We start from the raw sequence: 16,843 nt of genomic DNA on the forward strand, positions 1-16,843 counted from the left end.
TCCTTGAGGATTATTACTGGAAAAATGCTGCTCTAATCCATTATGGCCCCTTCTATGAGCCTCTAAATAATCCCATGACTTAATGAAGAGCTATGTTAGAAATATCTTTTTTTTCCCCCTTGAAAAGATTCTTTCAGCAGTTGTAAAGTAACTTTTCATGACTTTTCTTATTGTGAATTCATGATCACAACCATTAAAGTCCATTGCATGATGCAGCATAAGCGCATACATTTGTGAATGGAAACCAATCATGTCCACCAGCTAATCAGAGCAGCCAGGTCCCCAGGACCAGCATCAGTATGCACTGAGTTGACCTTCCTCAGGATGGCATATGCCACATTGATGCTCAGAGCCTGGCCACTCTGCTCCTGTCAGTCCTATATTCCCACTCCCCAAGTCTTGACACAGTACATATTTGACAGATGTAGCTAGCTTGCCTTTTTAATCCTGTCTAGGGCTTTACCATTCTTTATCCTTCATAACACTGTATTTGGCTTCCCCTTCTAGCCAGCTTTTAGACAGTAAGATTCCAATCTAATATAATCTGTACCTGCTCAAGACGTAATACCTGTCCTTCCACCAGAAGTCCTTGAGCATTTTCAACATGCCCATCCTTTCCTGGGTTAGGTCTAGTTCAGGTGAAGGTTGTGCATGAGGATGCCCTATGCTTGCTTTCACTGGGGCCCAGCTTCCTTCTGGCACAAAGGCCAACCCTTTTATGGCCGAATATGTGATGTGAGGCTGTTTGCTATAGATTTGGGAAATGGTCTCACAGAAGTGGCCATAAAACTAGAGGAAGAGGCTTGTCCCTTAGAAGGGAAAACACTCAAGTTCTATTCTAGATTAGAGACAACTCACTGTGGTTATTTCTTCTACAAATTATATCCCATTACAGGATCCAAGAGGTGGTCATTAGTTCTACTTAAAATAAACAGAGACAGGTTTGGGGATTCAATAATGGAGTCTTCCTGAAGCCAAGAATTCCCTTTCTCAGGGTGTTAGGGACCTCTTCCTAATTGAAGGGATAAGAGACGTTGTCTTATCTGTTTCACCTTTAAGCTACTTCTGCCAGACAAGTAAACATAGCAATCAGCAACACTCTCTCACATCTTGTTCTTCTTTATAGGACATCGGAGTGTAAAACAGAAGAGAGAGACACATAACTCACCAGTGTCAGGTATGTACTCTGGCCAGCCCATGCAGTTCAATCCTGTTGGGACACTCTGGGAGAATGGATGTGTTCTTCTAGCAAGACTCAAAGACTCTGGAGAGGTAATGGTCATCTTCCTCCAACACTAGGAGAGGAGGAAAGAGGCAGAGAGAAGAAAAGAGATGATATGCTGTCATTACAACATCATACTTTTTCATTGTCCAGGAGCAGGGTACACAGCCAAAATGCACACAGCTTCAGGAGGTGCCATTCACATCAAAATCCATGAGAAACAAACAAACCATAAAACTTCTCCCAGAGTCTACAACCTACGAGGCCGTATGTGGTAATTGTGGCAGAATAGGTTGTCATTCAACAATATAAAATGAGGACTGTTGAGAAAGTCTTCAAACCCCTAAATCTCCCCTAGCTGCTCAGTCACACAGCCCTACAGTTCTCCAAAAGCATAACTATTAATTTTAACCAAGACATTTTCTTCTAGGAGTACTTAATTAAAATTCAACTGATCAAGTCCCTGACATGTCATAATTATGAGACCTTCCTCAGGATGGCAGACCTTACACTTACCCTTAAAACTGTAAGGACAAGTGTTACATAGGGTCTTGGAAAGACAAGGGATACTGACTCTTTCTATCATCCCATCATCCTGAGATAAAATTGGCCCCTTCCAGTTTTGTCTACTTTGTAAAGTTACTGTATTAACTTTAACATTTTGTTATGTATTCAAGTAAATGTTCCTTTTCCTTTTCTTTTGTATCCCTCGCATGATCAAGCAAGTGTGCTTAGGAAATTCTTTTGTTGTTCCTATGATATCCTGTGTTCTGAACTCAGCAGCAGCTTGAAACTGGATAAAAAATGGATAAAAAGGACCTCAAAAGAAGCCCTCTCTGGTCTGAAGAGAGGGATAAAGGGCCCCTAAAGAGTATGAACAAATGGTGTAAATCTTCTGTGTTGTCTTCCTCCCACCCAAGATTTCCAGGACATCCCATTATAGTATGGCAGTGTTGGCCAGGTAGGCACATAAAACTCTGAGGAAGGGGAATCCTTTATGAACTGAGGAACTGTGGTCACAAGAGCTGGATGATGGCTGGGTGATGGGATGGCTGGAGAACCCTGTTTCATTTTTTTTTTTAAGATTTTATTTTTTTTAATTTATTTAACAGAAATCACAAGTAGGCAGAGAAGCAGGCAGAGAGACAGGAGGTAGCAGGCTCCCTGCTGAGCAGAGAGCTGATGCAGGGCTCGATCCCAGGGCCCTGGGATCATGACCTGAGTGGAAGGCAGAGGCTTAACCCACTGAGCCACCCAGGCACCCCCTCCCCCCATTTCATTTTTATCTCTCTATCCTCCTGCCATTTAGTTCCAGAGGCAGATAAAAATTGCAAGAAGTGTATGGCAAAGTGAGAAAACAAAAGCCAGCTTTATTGCAAAACAAACAAACGAACAAACAAAACAGGAATGTGAGGGCTCCTGGGAGAAAGAAGTGTCTGGAACAATGCAGAGAAGAAGGGGCCCATGAAAATGATCCCAAAAATGTGTTTATAAGCTATTAGACTTACACCCAAACTGTGCATGGGTGGATCTGACTCTAAATACTAAAGTCATTGAGTATTTGGAATAGAACATTTTATAGGTTCCAGACTGGCCACTGAGTGATCCAAATTATCTGAATAGCACTGAAAACACCTTGGAAACAAACTGACATAAGAAACAGCCTCTGGGGCACCTGGGTGGCTCAGTGGGTTAAAGCCTCTGCCTTTGGCTCAGGTCATGAAGCAGAGAGCCTGCTTCCTTTCCTCTCTCTCTGCCTGCCTCTCGGCCTACTTGTGATCTCTGTCTGTCAAATAAATAAATAAAATACTAAAAAAGAAAAAAAAAAAGAAACAGCCTCTGAAGGTCAGTAAGAAATTAGAATATAAGTTGGATTCAATTGCATGGAAAATGTACTAGTCATTGTTCTCCATAGCAACTAAACTAAACAGAGTCTCATAACATAGTACTCAAAATGTCTAAGATATTATTCAAAATTACTTAGTATACAAACAACTATAAAAATCTTAATAAAGTATAAGGGAAAGGACAACTGACATATCTCAACACCAAGATGACATGGTTGTTGAAATTATCAAAGACTTTAAAGCAGCTCATATAACCATGCTTTAAGAAGTAAGGGTGAACACTCTTGAAATGAATGGAAAATAACATCAGGGAGATAGTGCTGACACTTCAACAACATGGGAGCTGAAGGAAGAGCAATAGAAATAATAAATATATAGATAAGTGTAAGGCTATTTTTCTCCTCTAAGTTGTTTAAAGTATGTCCAACAGTTAAAAGCAAAAATTATATTATTGTCTGATGAGGTTTTCAGTATATGCAGATGACACATGACAACTACAGCATTAAGGGGAAGACTAAAGGAGACTATATGGTGGGAGGTTTAATATATTCTACTTGAAGTAGTAAAATAACCAGTTATAAAAGTGGACAATGAAAGTTAAAGACACATATTAATCCCTACAGTGGCTATTAAGAAAAAAAAAGAATGCGTAATAATATATAGTGTAAAAAACTCAACCAGTAAGTTAAAATAAAAAACAAAAAATATCCAAATAATCCAAAAGACAGTAAAAGAAAACAGAGCAATGAATCAGAGGAACAAGCAGAGAACATGGTAGATCTAAATCCAAACACATCAGTAATTACATTTAATTAATTAATTAATTAATTTGACAGATGGAGATCACAAGTAGGCAGAGAGGCAGGCAGAGAGGGGGGTAAGCAGGCTCTCCACTGAGCAGAGAGCCCGATGAGGGGCTCTATCCCAGGACCCTGGGATCATGACCTGAGCCGAAGGCAGAGGCTTTAATCCACTGAGCCACCCCAGTGCCCCTACATGTAATTTAAATACTCAAAACACATAAAGAGATTTTCAAAATGGATTAGAGAAAAAAACCTTCACAATATGTTATCATAAGATATCCACTTTCAAAATAATGATGAAGGTGGATAAAAAGTAATAGGATGGAAAACGTATGCCACGCAAACACTAATCAAAACTTCAAAGGTTACACTAATATCAGACACAACAGAGCTCAGAGTAAGGAAAATTACCAGGAATACAAGAGGACATTATATACTTAACAAGAGGGTGAATTCATCAAGAAGATGGGACAACCTTAAAGATGTATGCATCTAACCGCAGACCGTCAAAATATATGAAGCAAAACCTGATAAAACTTACACTTGATCTTAGCCAAAAGGCTGAGAAGCAATAGTACCAGACACAATTTAAAGGAGAACTAGAATCACCACAATTATGGTTGGGTACTTTAACACTTTTACCATAGTAATCAATAGAAAAAGTTAAAAAAAAACCCCAAAAACGAAAAAACACACCAAGGGGACAGGTGAAGGGAACAATACTATCCTCCAACTGGAACTGACAGTTACAAAATAGCCCACCCAACAATCACAGAATAAGCATTGCTTTCAAGTGCACACAGAGTATTCACTGAGAGTCTATGTCCTTGGTGATCATGAACAGTAACAAAAACAAGTTTAAAAGGATTGAAATCATACAGAACATGCTTCTCTGACCATAATGGAATTACACTAGAAATCAGTGATAGAAAGGTAATTGGAGAGTCTTCACCTACTTGGATTAAGCAACGTACAAAATAATCCACAGTAGTAAAGTGATTACACTTTGAGAACTGTGATCCAGTGTTCCAATGCCTTCAACATATGCTTTTTTTAATTCCTAGTGTTCTGATTCTTTCAAGCTATACTGCATTATTCTTCATCATACTCTTTAGATAATCATACCTCTAATGTATCTTTTTGTGTTTACTTGTAGAAAGTATCAGAGCATTATTTGACTCAACTAGTTTATAATCTCCACTTTCTATTAAATTATCAGAATTTGCTCTTAGACCCCAAACCTGTTAAAATCATAGAATCTCAGACTTAGAATTCTCTAGAAGTCTACTTTAATCCTGGTTAAGGTGAAATGGGCCATGTACATATTCACATGGAGGCTAAATCATATCTGATTTTTATATTTAAATTATTTTATTTTATTTATTATTTTATTTTATTATTTTTTCAGTGTTCCAAGATTCATTATTTATGCACCACACCCAGTGCTCCATAAATACGTGCCCTCCTTAATACCCACTACCAGGATCACCTAGCCCCCCACCCCCTCCCCGCCAAAACTCTTTTTCTCAGAGTCAACAGTCTCTCATGCTTCTTCTCTCCCTCCAATTTCCCCCAATTCATTTTTCTTTCCTTCTCCTAATGTCCTCCATGTTATTCCTTATGTTCCACAAGTAAGTGAAACCATAAGATAATTGATTCTCTGTGCTTGATTTATTTCACTCAGCATAATCTCCTCCAGTCCTATCCATGTTGATACAAATGTTGGGTATTCATCCTTTCTAATGGAGGCATAATACTCCATTGTATATATGGACCATATGTTTTTTTATCCATTCATCTGTTGAAAGACATCTTGGCTCTTTCCACAGTTTGGCGACTGTGGCCATTGCTGCTATGAATTTATGGCCCTTCTTTTCACTACATCTGTATCTTTGGAGTAAATGCCCAGTGTGCAATTGCAGGATCATAGGGTATCTCTATTTTTAATTTCTTAAGGAATCTCCACACTGTTTTCCAAAGTGGCTGCGCCAACTTGCATTCCCACCAACAGTGTAGGAGGGTTCCCCTTTCTCCACATCCTCTCCAATGCTTGTTGTTTCCTGTTTGTTAATTTTGGCCCTTCTAAATGGTATAAGGTGGTATCTCAGTATGGTTTTGATTTCAGTTTCCCTGATGGCTAATGATGAACATTTTTTTCATATGTCTGTTTCATATGTCTGTCATGTCTTCTTTGGAGAAGTGTCTGTTCAAGTGTTCTGCCCATTTTTTGACATGATTATCTATTTTGGGGGATGTTGAGTTTGAGGAGTTCTTTTTAGATCTTGGATATCTTTATTTGTGGTGTCATTTGTGAATATCTTCTCCCATTCCATGGGTTGCCTCTTTGTCTTTGTTTTGTTGACTGTTTCCTTTGCTGTGCAGAAGTTTTTGATCTTGATGAAGTCCCAAAAGTTCATTTTTGCTTTTGTTTCCTTTGCCTTTGGAGATGTGTCTTGAAAGAAGTTGCTGTGGCCGATGTTGAAGAGGTTACTGCTTATGTTCTCCTCTAGGATTTTGATAGATTCCTGCCTCACACTGAGGCCTTTCATCCATTTTGAGTTTATCTTTGTGTATGGTGTGAAAGAATGGTTGAGTTTCATTCTTCTATATATAGCTGTCCAATTTTTCCAGCACCATTTATTGAAGAGACTGTCTTCTTCCCACTGTATATTTTTTCCTGTTTTGTTGAAGATTATTTGGCCATAGAGTTGAGGGTCCATATCTGGACTCTCTACTCTGTTCCATTGGTTAATGTGTCTATTTTTGTGCTAGCACCATGCTGTCTTGGTGATCACAGCTTTGTAGTAAAGCTTGAAATCAGGCAACATGATGCCCCCATTTTTCTTTTTCTTTTTCAACATTTCCTTAGCAATTTGGGGTCTTTTCTCATTCCAAAATTTTAGAATTGTTCGTTCCAGCTCTTTGAAAAATGCCAGTGGAATTTTGATCAGAATAGCATTGAAAGTATAGATTGCTCTAGACAGTTTAGATATTTTAACAATGTTTCTTCTTCTGATCCATGAGTATGGAATGCTTTTCCATCTTTTTGTGTCTTCTTCAATTTCCTAGAAGCAGAGAGGACACCCCCTCCAAGATCAACAAGTCTAGAAAAACCTCCAGACACTTCATTGTGAAATTCATGAATCATAAATTCAGAGAGACTATCTTAGGGGCAGGTAGGGGGAAGAGATTCCTTATGTACAGAGGAAGGACCATGAGAATAACATCAAAACAGTCCACAGAAACCTGGCAAACCAGAAAGGTTTGGCAATACTTATTCAGGGCACTAAATGAGAAGAACATGCAGCCAAGAATACTTTATCCAGCAAGACTGACATTCAGAATCAATGGAGAGAGGAAGAGCTTCCAAGACCGGCAAGGCTTAAAACGTTATGTGACCACCAAGCTGGTACTACAAGAAATATTAAGAGGGGTTCTATAAAAGAAGAAGAATCCAAGAGTGACATAGAACACAAATTTACAGGGACAGTTTATAGAAACAAGGACTTCATTAGATAAAAACTTATCTTTCAATAATCACTCTCAATGTGAAGAGCCTAAATGTTTCCATAAAATAACACAGGGTTGCAGACTGGATAAAATGACAGGACCTGTCCATATGCTGTCTACAAGAGACACATTTGGAACCTAAAGATACATCCAGACTGAAAGTAAAGGATGCAGAACAATCTTTCATGCCAGTGGGCCTCAAAAGAACACTGAGGTAGCTATTCTCATAACAGATAAATTATATTTTAAGCTGAAGACTATAGTCAGAGATACAGAAGGACACTACATCATTATTAAATGGTCTATCCACCAAGAAGATCTAACAATTATAAGTATTTATGCCCCCAGCATGGGAGCAGCCAACTACACAAGCCAATTGTTAAACAAAATAAAGAGTCATATTGATATGAATACATTAATTGTAGGGGATCTTAACACACCACTCTTAGCAATAGACAGATCATCCCAGCAGAAAATCAACAAAGAAACAAGAACGTTGAATGACACATTGGACCAGTTGGACCTTATAGATAAATACAGAACATTCTACCCTAAAACAACAGAATACTCATTCTTCTTGAGTACACACAGAACTTTCTCCAGAATAGACCACATACTGGGTCACAAATCAGGACTCAACAAATACATCTAATTTTTAAAAACAGTCATGTAAGCTGGTGACTGCATCATTTTCACAAAACTTTTTATCTAGCCACTTTCACAGGGATTACTAATACATTCTCCTAAATCCTTCTCTTCTTACTCCACACCAGATCTGTCATGTCACTCCTCTATTAAAGCCCTGAAAGACTGCCATTGCTTATAGAATCAAGTCAGGATTGACTGACATGGGGCCAAGTTTTTCTACATTCTGTCTTATAACCACTACAACTGCTGTTTTCTGCCTTTCTAAGCCATTAAGGACCTACCACTCACTACCCCTGATATTCCATGAATTCCATACTATCACGCTCTTAAAAAAATTATAGAGGTATACTTGACATACAACATCATGTTGATTCCAGGTATACAATATAATGATACATTGCAAAGTGATTACTGCATAAATCTAGTTACCATCTGTCCCCATATGAAGATAATTTTAGGATTTACTCTCGGAAAATTTCAAGTATGTGCTATAATATTATTCACTATAGTCACCATGCTGTGTATTATATCCCCATGACTTACTTATTTTATTACTGGAAGTTTGTACCTGTTGGCCCCCTCTACCTGTTTTGTCTACTATCCACCTCTTCCCTTCTGAAACCACCAATTCTGTTTTCTGTATGTATGAGTTTTGTTTTGTTCTTTAGATTACATATATAAGTGAAATCATATAGTATTTATCTTTCTCTGTCTGACTTATTTCATTTAGCATAATTCCCTTAAGGTCCATCTATGTTGTCACAAATGGCAAGATGTCATTTTCTTTTATGGCTGAGTAATATTCCACTGTGTATTTATATCTAGTTTTGTTCTTTCTCAAGATATTGAGATATTGGCTATTCTATTATGGTTCCATACAAATTTTAGGATTTTTTTTGTTCTAGTTCTGTGAAAAATACCCTATGTTTATTGCAGTGTTACTTATAATAGCCAAGATATGGAAATAACCCAAGTGTTCACAGATAGATGAATGGATAAAGAATATATTGTGTCCTATGGAATTGAATTCAATAGGATATTATTCAGCCGAAAAAGAAGGAAATTTTGGGTGAGGAGTCAAGAAGGCGGAGAAGTAGCAGGCTGAGACTACTTCGGGTAGCGGGAGATCAGCTAAATAGCTTATCTAAAGATTGCAAACACCTACAAATCCAACGGGAGATTGAAGAGAAGAAGAACAGAATATTATAGAAACAGAAAATCAACCACTATCTGAAAGAAGATCAACGGGAAACCCAGCCAGGACCAAGTTCACCTACCGAGGAGTGCAATTTCAATACCAAGGAGAGCGGCGGAATTCCAGAGGAGAAGAAAGCAAAGCACGGAACTCATGGCTTTCTCCCCATGATTTTTAAGCCTTGCAGTTAATTTAATTTTTTTTCTTTCTCAATTTTTTTTCTTTTTCTCTTCTTCTGCTAAATTTTTTTTAACTTTTACCGTTTTCTTTTTTAACGTTTTTTAAATAGTTTATCTAATATATATATATTTTTTCCTCTTTTTATATTTTTTCTTTATCGGCTTTCTTTTTTTAAATAGTTTCTTTTTTTTTTTTCTTTCTGAACCCCTTTTTATCCCCTTTCTCCCCCCTCACAATTTGGGATCTCTTCTGATTTGGCTAAAGCATATTTTCCTGGGGTTGTTGCCACCCTTTTAGTATTTTACTTGCTCCTTCATGAACTCTTATCTGGACAAAATGACAAGGCAGAAAAATTCACCACAAAAAAAAAGAACAAGAGGCAGTACCAAAGGCTAGGGATCTAATCAATACAGACATTGGTAATATGTCAGATATAGAGTTCAGAATAACGATTCTCAAGGTTCTAGCCGGGCTTGAAAAAGGCATGGAAGATATTAAAGCAACCCTCTTGGGAGATATAAAAGCCCTTTCTGGAGAAATAAAAGAACTAAAATCTAACCAAGTTGAAATCAAAAAAGCTATTAATGAGGTGCAATCAAGAATGGAGGCTCTCACTGCTAGGATAAATGAGGCAGAAGAAAGAATTAGCGATATAGAAGACCAAATGACAGAGAATAAAGAAGCTGAGCAAAAGAGGGACAAACAGCTACTGGACCACGAGGGGAGAATTCGAGAGATAAGTGACACCATAAGACGAAACAACATTAGAATAATTGGGATTCCAGAAGAAGAGGAAACAGAGAGGGGAGCAGAAGGTATATTGGAGAGAATTATTGGAGAGAATTTCCCCAATATGGCAAAGGGAACAAGCATCAAAATTCAAGAGGTTCAGAGAACCCCCCTCAAAATCAATAAGAATAGGTCCACACCCCGTCACCTAATAGTAAAATTTACAAGTCTTAGTGACAAAGAAAAGATCCTGAAAGCAGCCCGGGAAAAGAAGTCTGTAACGTACAATGGTAAAAATATTAGATTGGCAGCAGACTTATCCACAGAGACCTGGCAGGCCAGAAAGAGCTGGCATGATATATTCAGAGTAGTAAATGAGAAAAACATGCAGCCAAGAATACTATATCCAGCTAGGCTATCATTGAAAATAGAAGGAGAGATTAAAAGCTTCCAGGACAAACAAAAACTGAAAGAATTTGCAAATACCAAACCAGCTCTACAGGAAATATTGAAAGGGGTCCTCTAAGCAAAGAGAGACCCTAAAAGTAGTAGATCAGAAAGAAACAGAGACAATATACAATAACAGTCACCTTACAGGCAATACAATGGCACTAAATTCATATCTCTCAATACTTACCCTGAATGTTAATGGGCTAAATGCCCCAATCAAAAGACACAGGGTATCAGAATGGATAAAAAAAACAAAACCCATCTATATGTTGCCTACAAGAAACTCATCTTAAACCCAAAGACACCTCCAGGTTTAAAGTGAGGGGGTGGAAAAGAATTTACCATGCTAATGGACATCAGAAGAAAGCAGGAGTGGCAATCCTTATATCAGATCAATTAGATTTTAAGCCAAAGACTATAATAAGAGATGAGGAAGGACACTATATCATACTCAAAGGAACTGTCCAACAAGAAGATCTAACAATTTTAAATATCTATGCCCCTAACGTGGGAGCAGCCAACTATATAAACCAATTAATAACAAAATCAAAGAAACACATCGACAAGAATACAATAATAGTAGAGGATTTTAACACTTCCCTCACTGAAATGGACAGATCATCCAAGCAAAAGATCAACAAGGAAATAAAGGCCTTAAATGACACACTGGACCAGATGGACATCACAGATATATTCAGAACATTTCATCCCAAAGCAACAGAATACACATTCTTCTCTAGTGCACATGGAACATTCTCCAGAATAGATCACATTCTTGGTCCTAAATCAAGTCTCAACCGGTATCAAAAGATTGGGATCATTCCCTGCGATGTTTTCAGACCACAATGCTCTAAAGCTAGAACTCAATCACAAGAGGAAATTTGGAAAGAACCCAAATACATGGAGACTAAACAGCATCCTTCTAAAGAATGAATGGGTCAACCAGGAAATTAAAGAAGAATTGAAAAAATTCATGGAAACAAATGATAATGAAAACACAACGGTTCAGAATCTGTGGGACACAACAAAGGCAGTCCTGAGAGGAAAATATATAGCGGTACAAGCCTTTCTCAAGAAACAAGAAAGGTCTCAGGTACACAACCTAACCCTACACCTAAAGGAGCTGGAGAAAAAACAAGAAAGAAACCCTAAATCCAGCAGGAGAAGAGAAATCATAAAGATCAGAGCAGAAATCAATGAAATAGAAACCAAAAAAACAATAGAACAAATCAACGAAACTAGGAGCTGGTTCTTTGAAAGAATTAATAAGACTGATAAACCCCTGGCCAGACTTATCAAAAAGAAAAGAGAAAGGACCCAAATAAATAAAATCATGAATGAAAGAGGAGAGATCACAACGAACACCAAAGAAATACAGACAAGTATAAGAACCTACTATGAGCAACTCTACGCCAACAAATTTGACAATCTGGAAGAAATGGATGCATTCCTAGAGACATATAAACTACCACAACTGAACCAGGAAGAAATAGAAAGCCTGAACAGACCCATAACCAGTAAGGAGATTGAAACAGTCATCAAAAATCTCCAAACAAACAAAAGCCCAGGGCCAGACAGCTTCCCCGGGGGAATTCTACCAAACATTTAAAGAAGAATTAATTCCTATTCTCCTGAAACTGTTCCAAAAAATAGAAATAGAAGGAAAACTTCCAAACTCATTTTATGAGGCCAGCATCACCTTGATCCCAAAACCAGACAAGGATCCCATCAAAAAAGAGAACTACAGACCAATATCCTTGATGGACACAGATGCGAAAATTCTCGCCAAAATACTAGCCAATAGGATTCAACAGTACATTAAAAGGATTATTCACCACGACCAAGTGGGATTTATTCCAGGGCTGCAAGGTTGGTTCAACATCCGCAAATCAATCAATGTGATACAACACATTAATAAAGAAAGAACAAGAACCATATGATACTCTCCATAGATGCTGAAAAAGCATTTGACAAAGTACAGCGTCCCTTCCTGATCAAAACTCTTCAAAGTGTATGGATAGACGGCACATACCTCAATATTATCAAAGTCATCTATGAAAAACCCACCGCAAATATCATTCTGAATGGAGAAAAACTGAAAGCTTTTCCGCTAAGGTCAGGAACACGGTAGGGATGTCCGTTATCACCACTGCTATTCAACATAGTACTAGAAGTCCTAGCCTCAGCAATCAGACAACAAAAGGAAATTAAAGGCATCCAAATCGGCAAAGAAGAAGTCAAACTATCACTCTTTGCAGATGATATGATACTATATGTGGAAAACCCAAAAGACTCCACTCCAAAACTGCTAGAACTTGTACAGGAATTCAGTAAAGTGTCAGGATATAAAATCAATGCACAGAAATCAGTTGCATTTCTCTACACCAACAACAAGACAGAAGAAAGAGAAATTCAGGAGTCCATCCCATTTACAATTGCACCCAAAACTATAAGATACCTAGGAATAAACCTAACCAAAGAGACTAAGAATCTATACACAGAAAACTATAAAGTACTCATGAAAGAAATTGAGGAAGACACAAAGAAATGGAAAAATGTTCCATGCTCCTGGATTGGAAGAATAAATATTGTGAAAATGTCTATGCTACCTAAAGCAATCTACACATTTAATGCAATTCCTATCAAAGTACCATCCATTTTTTTCAAAGAAATGGAACAAATAATCCTAAAATTTATATGGAACCAGAAAAGACCTCGAATAGCCAAAGGAATATTGAAAAAGAAAGCCAAAGTTGTTGGCATCACAATTCCGGACTTCAAGCTCTATTACAAAGCTGTCATCATCAAGACAGCATGGTACTGGCACAAAAACAGACACATAGATCAATGGAACAGAATAGAGAGCCCAGAAATGGACCCTCAACTCTATGGTCAACTCATCTTCGACAAAGCAGGAAAGAATGTCCATTGGAAAAAAGACAGCCTCTGCAATAAATGGTGTTGGGAAAATTGGACAGCCACATGCAGAAAAATGAAATCGGATCATTTCCTTACACCACACACGAAAATAGACTCAAAATGGATGAAGGATCTCAATGTGAGAACGGAATCCATCAAAATCCTCGAGGAGAACACAGGCAGCAACCTCTTCGACCTCAGCTGCAGCAACATCTTCCTAGGAACATCGCCAAAGGCAAGGGAAGCAAGGGCAAAAATGAACTATTGGGATTTTATCAAGATCAAAAGCTTTTGCACAGCAAACGAAACAGTGAACAAAACCAAAAGACAACTGACAGAATGGGAGAAGATATTTGCAAATGACATATCAGATAAAGGGCTAGTGTCCAAAATCTATAAAGAACTTAGCAAACTCAACACCCAAAGAACAAATAATCCAATCAAGAAATGGGCAGAGGACATGAACAGACATTTCTGCAAAGAAGACATCCAGATGGCCAACAGACACATGAAAAAGTGCTCCATATCACTCGGCATCAGGGAAATACAAATCAAAACCACCATGAGATATCACCTCACACCAGTCAGAATGGCTAAAATGAACAAGTCAGGAAATGACAGATGCTGGCGAGGATGCGGAGAAAGGGGACCCCTCCTACACTGTTGGTGGGAATGCAAGCTGGTGCAACCACTCTGGAAAACAGCATGGAGGTTCCTCAAAATGTTGAAAATAGAACTACCCTATGACCCTGCAATTGCACTGCTGGTTATTTACCCTAAAGATACAAACGTAGTGATCCGAAGGGGCACGTGCACCCGAATGTTTATAGCAGCAATGTCTACAATAGCCAAACTATGGAAAGAACCTAGATGTCCATCTACAGACGAATGGATAAAGAAGATGTGGTATATATACACAATGGAATACTATGCAGCCAATAAAAGAAATGAAATCTTGCCATTTGCGACGACGTGGATGGAACTAGAGGGTATCATGCTTAGCAAAATAAGTCAATCGGAGAAAGACAACTATCATATGATCTCCCTGATGTGAGGGAGAGGAGATGCAACATGGGGGCTTAAGGGGGTAGGAGAAGAGTAAATGAAACAAGATGGGATTGGGAGGGAGACAAACCATAAGTGACTCTTAATCTCACAAAACAAACTGAAGGTTGATGGGGGGAGGGGGTTGGGAGAGGGGGTGGGGTTATGGATATCGGGGAGGGTATGTGCTATGGTGAGTGCTGTGAAGTGTGTAAACCTGGCGATTCGCAGACCTGTACCCCTGGGGATAAAAATATATGTTTATAAAGCTGTAAAAAAAAAAAAAAAAAAGAAAGGATGAATACCCAAGTTTTTTAGCAACATGGACGGGACTGGAAGAGATTATGCTGAGTGAAATAAGCCAAGCAGAGAGAGTCAATTATCATATGGTTTCACTTATTTGTGGAGCATAACAAATAGCATGGAGGACAAGGGGAGATGGAGAGGAGAAGGGAGTTGAGGGAAATTGGAAGGGGAGGTGAACCATGAGAGACTATGGACTCTGAAAAACGATCTGAGAATTTTGAAGGGGTGGGGGATGGGAGGTTGGGGGCACCAGGTGGTGGGTATTGTAGAGGGCACGGATTGCATGTGCACTGGGTGTGGTGCAAAAATAATGAATACTGTTATGCTGAAAAAATAAAAAATTAAAAAAAAAGAAGGAAATTTTGCCATTCATGACAACAAGGATGAACTAAGGTATTATGCTAAGTGAAATAAACCAGAGAAAGACAGATAAATGATTTCACTTATATGTAGAATCTAAAAAACAAAACAAACAAAAAAGAGAAATAGAGTCATAGAGAAAAAACTAGTGGTTTCCAGAGGGGCAGGGGGTGGGAGAAGAGACGAAATGAAAGGAGATTAAGAGGCACAAGCTTCTAGTTTTAAAATAAATAAGTTATAAGGATTAAAAGTACAACAAAGGGAATATAGTCAATAATATTGTAATAAACTTGTGTGGTGACAGATGGCAATTAACTTACTGTGGTGAGCACTTAGTAATGTATCTATTTGTCAAATCACTCCGTTTTCCACCTGAAACTAGTATTATATTTTATGTCAATTGTACCTCAGTTAAAAAAAAAAGTATAGAAGTGGCATAAAAACAGACACATATCGATGGAAGAGAATAGAGAGCCCAGAAATAATCCCATGCATGTATGGTCAATTAATTTGTGTCATAGGCAAGGATATACAATAGGGAAAGGATCGTCTTGGTGACCCTTGCTAAAGGTTTGTCAGTTTTGCTTAACTATTTAGAGAATCAGCCCTTACTTTCAGTGATCTTTTCTACTGTCTTTTAGTCTCTATTTATTTCTGCTGTGATCTTTATTATTTCTTCCCTCCTGGTAATTTTGTACTTTATTTGTTCTTTTCCTAGTTCCTTCAGGTATATAATTAATATCGTTCATTGAAATTATTCTTGTTTTTTGAAGTAGGCCTGTATTGGTATGAAGTTCCCTCTTTGAACCACATTTCCCCACATATGTTAGATTATTGTGTTTCCATTTTTATTTGTCTTGAGGTATTTTTAAATTTCTCTTTTGATTTCTTCATTGTCCCATCGGTTTTCTGGTACCATGTTGTTTAGTCACTGGTTATTTGTGATTTTTCCAGTTTTCTTCTTTGAATTGATTTCTAGTTTCCTACCATTTTGGTCAGAAAAGAACCTTGATATAATTTCATTCTTCTTAAATTTATTGAGACTTGTTTTGTGGCCTAACCTGTGGTCTATCCTGGAGAATGTTCTATGTACACCTGTGAAGAATGTGTATTCTGCTTTTGCATGGAATTCAAAATGGGTATATGATTATAGTCCCAGAAGCTTAATTCTTTATATATCTGTTATATCTGTATATATCTGTTAAGTCCGTCATGTCCAGTCTGTTGTTGAAGATCAATGTTTCCTTACTGACTTTGCTTAGATGACCTATCCATTGATGTAAGGAGGTGTTAAAGTCCCTGACTACTTTTGTATTGCTGTCAGTTTCTCCCTTTAGGTCTATTAATATTTGCTTTATATATTTTGGTACTATTGTGCTGCATATATATATCTTACATCCTATATATGTAAAACAGTCTATTTTAAGTTGACAGCAATTTAAGTTTGAATCCATTGTTAATCTACATTTTTACTCCCTCCCAACATTGTTTCTGATATCTCATTTTACATCTTTTTGCATATCCCTTAACTAAGTACTGTAGTTATAGTTAATTTTAATATTTTTGTCTTTTAACCTTCATACTAACTTTGTAAGTGGCTTAGAGACTACCTTTACTATATATTTAAATT

At 37.7% G+C, this 16,843-nt stretch overlaps 1 protein-coding gene and 1 long non-coding RNA gene across 4 annotated transcripts in view; one reads left to right on the top strand and one right to left on the bottom strand.

The window, feature by feature from the left end:
- The window catches only part of ARHGEF4 (Rho guanine nucleotide exchange factor 4), a 259,748-nt gene that overhangs the window by 95,335 nt on the left and 147,570 nt on the right, over nt 1-16,843 (bottom strand). The window contains 1 exon segment of the mRNA XM_053447833.1: nt 1,169-1,295. Within this exon segment, the coding sequence (XP_053303808.1) occupies nt 1,169-1,295 (127 nt within the window).
- LOC125096118 (uncharacterized) overlaps nt 1-16,843 on the top strand; it is a 107,024-nt gene that overhangs the window by 6,999 nt on the left and 83,182 nt on the right. For all 3 annotated transcript variants that reach the window (XR_007126070.1, XR_007126069.1, XR_007126068.1), the window contains exon 3: nt 1,127-1,177. This is a non-coding gene — a long non-coding RNA (uncharacterized LOC125096118). The remainder of the gene's footprint in view (nt 1-1,126; nt 1,178-16,843) is intronic.

Source organism: Lutra lutra, chromosome 3 (genome assembly GCF_902655055.1).
Source record: "Lutra lutra chromosome 3, mLutLut1.2, whole genome shotgun sequence".
Taxonomy (NCBI): domain Eukaryota; kingdom Metazoa; phylum Chordata; class Mammalia; order Carnivora; family Mustelidae; genus Lutra; species Lutra lutra.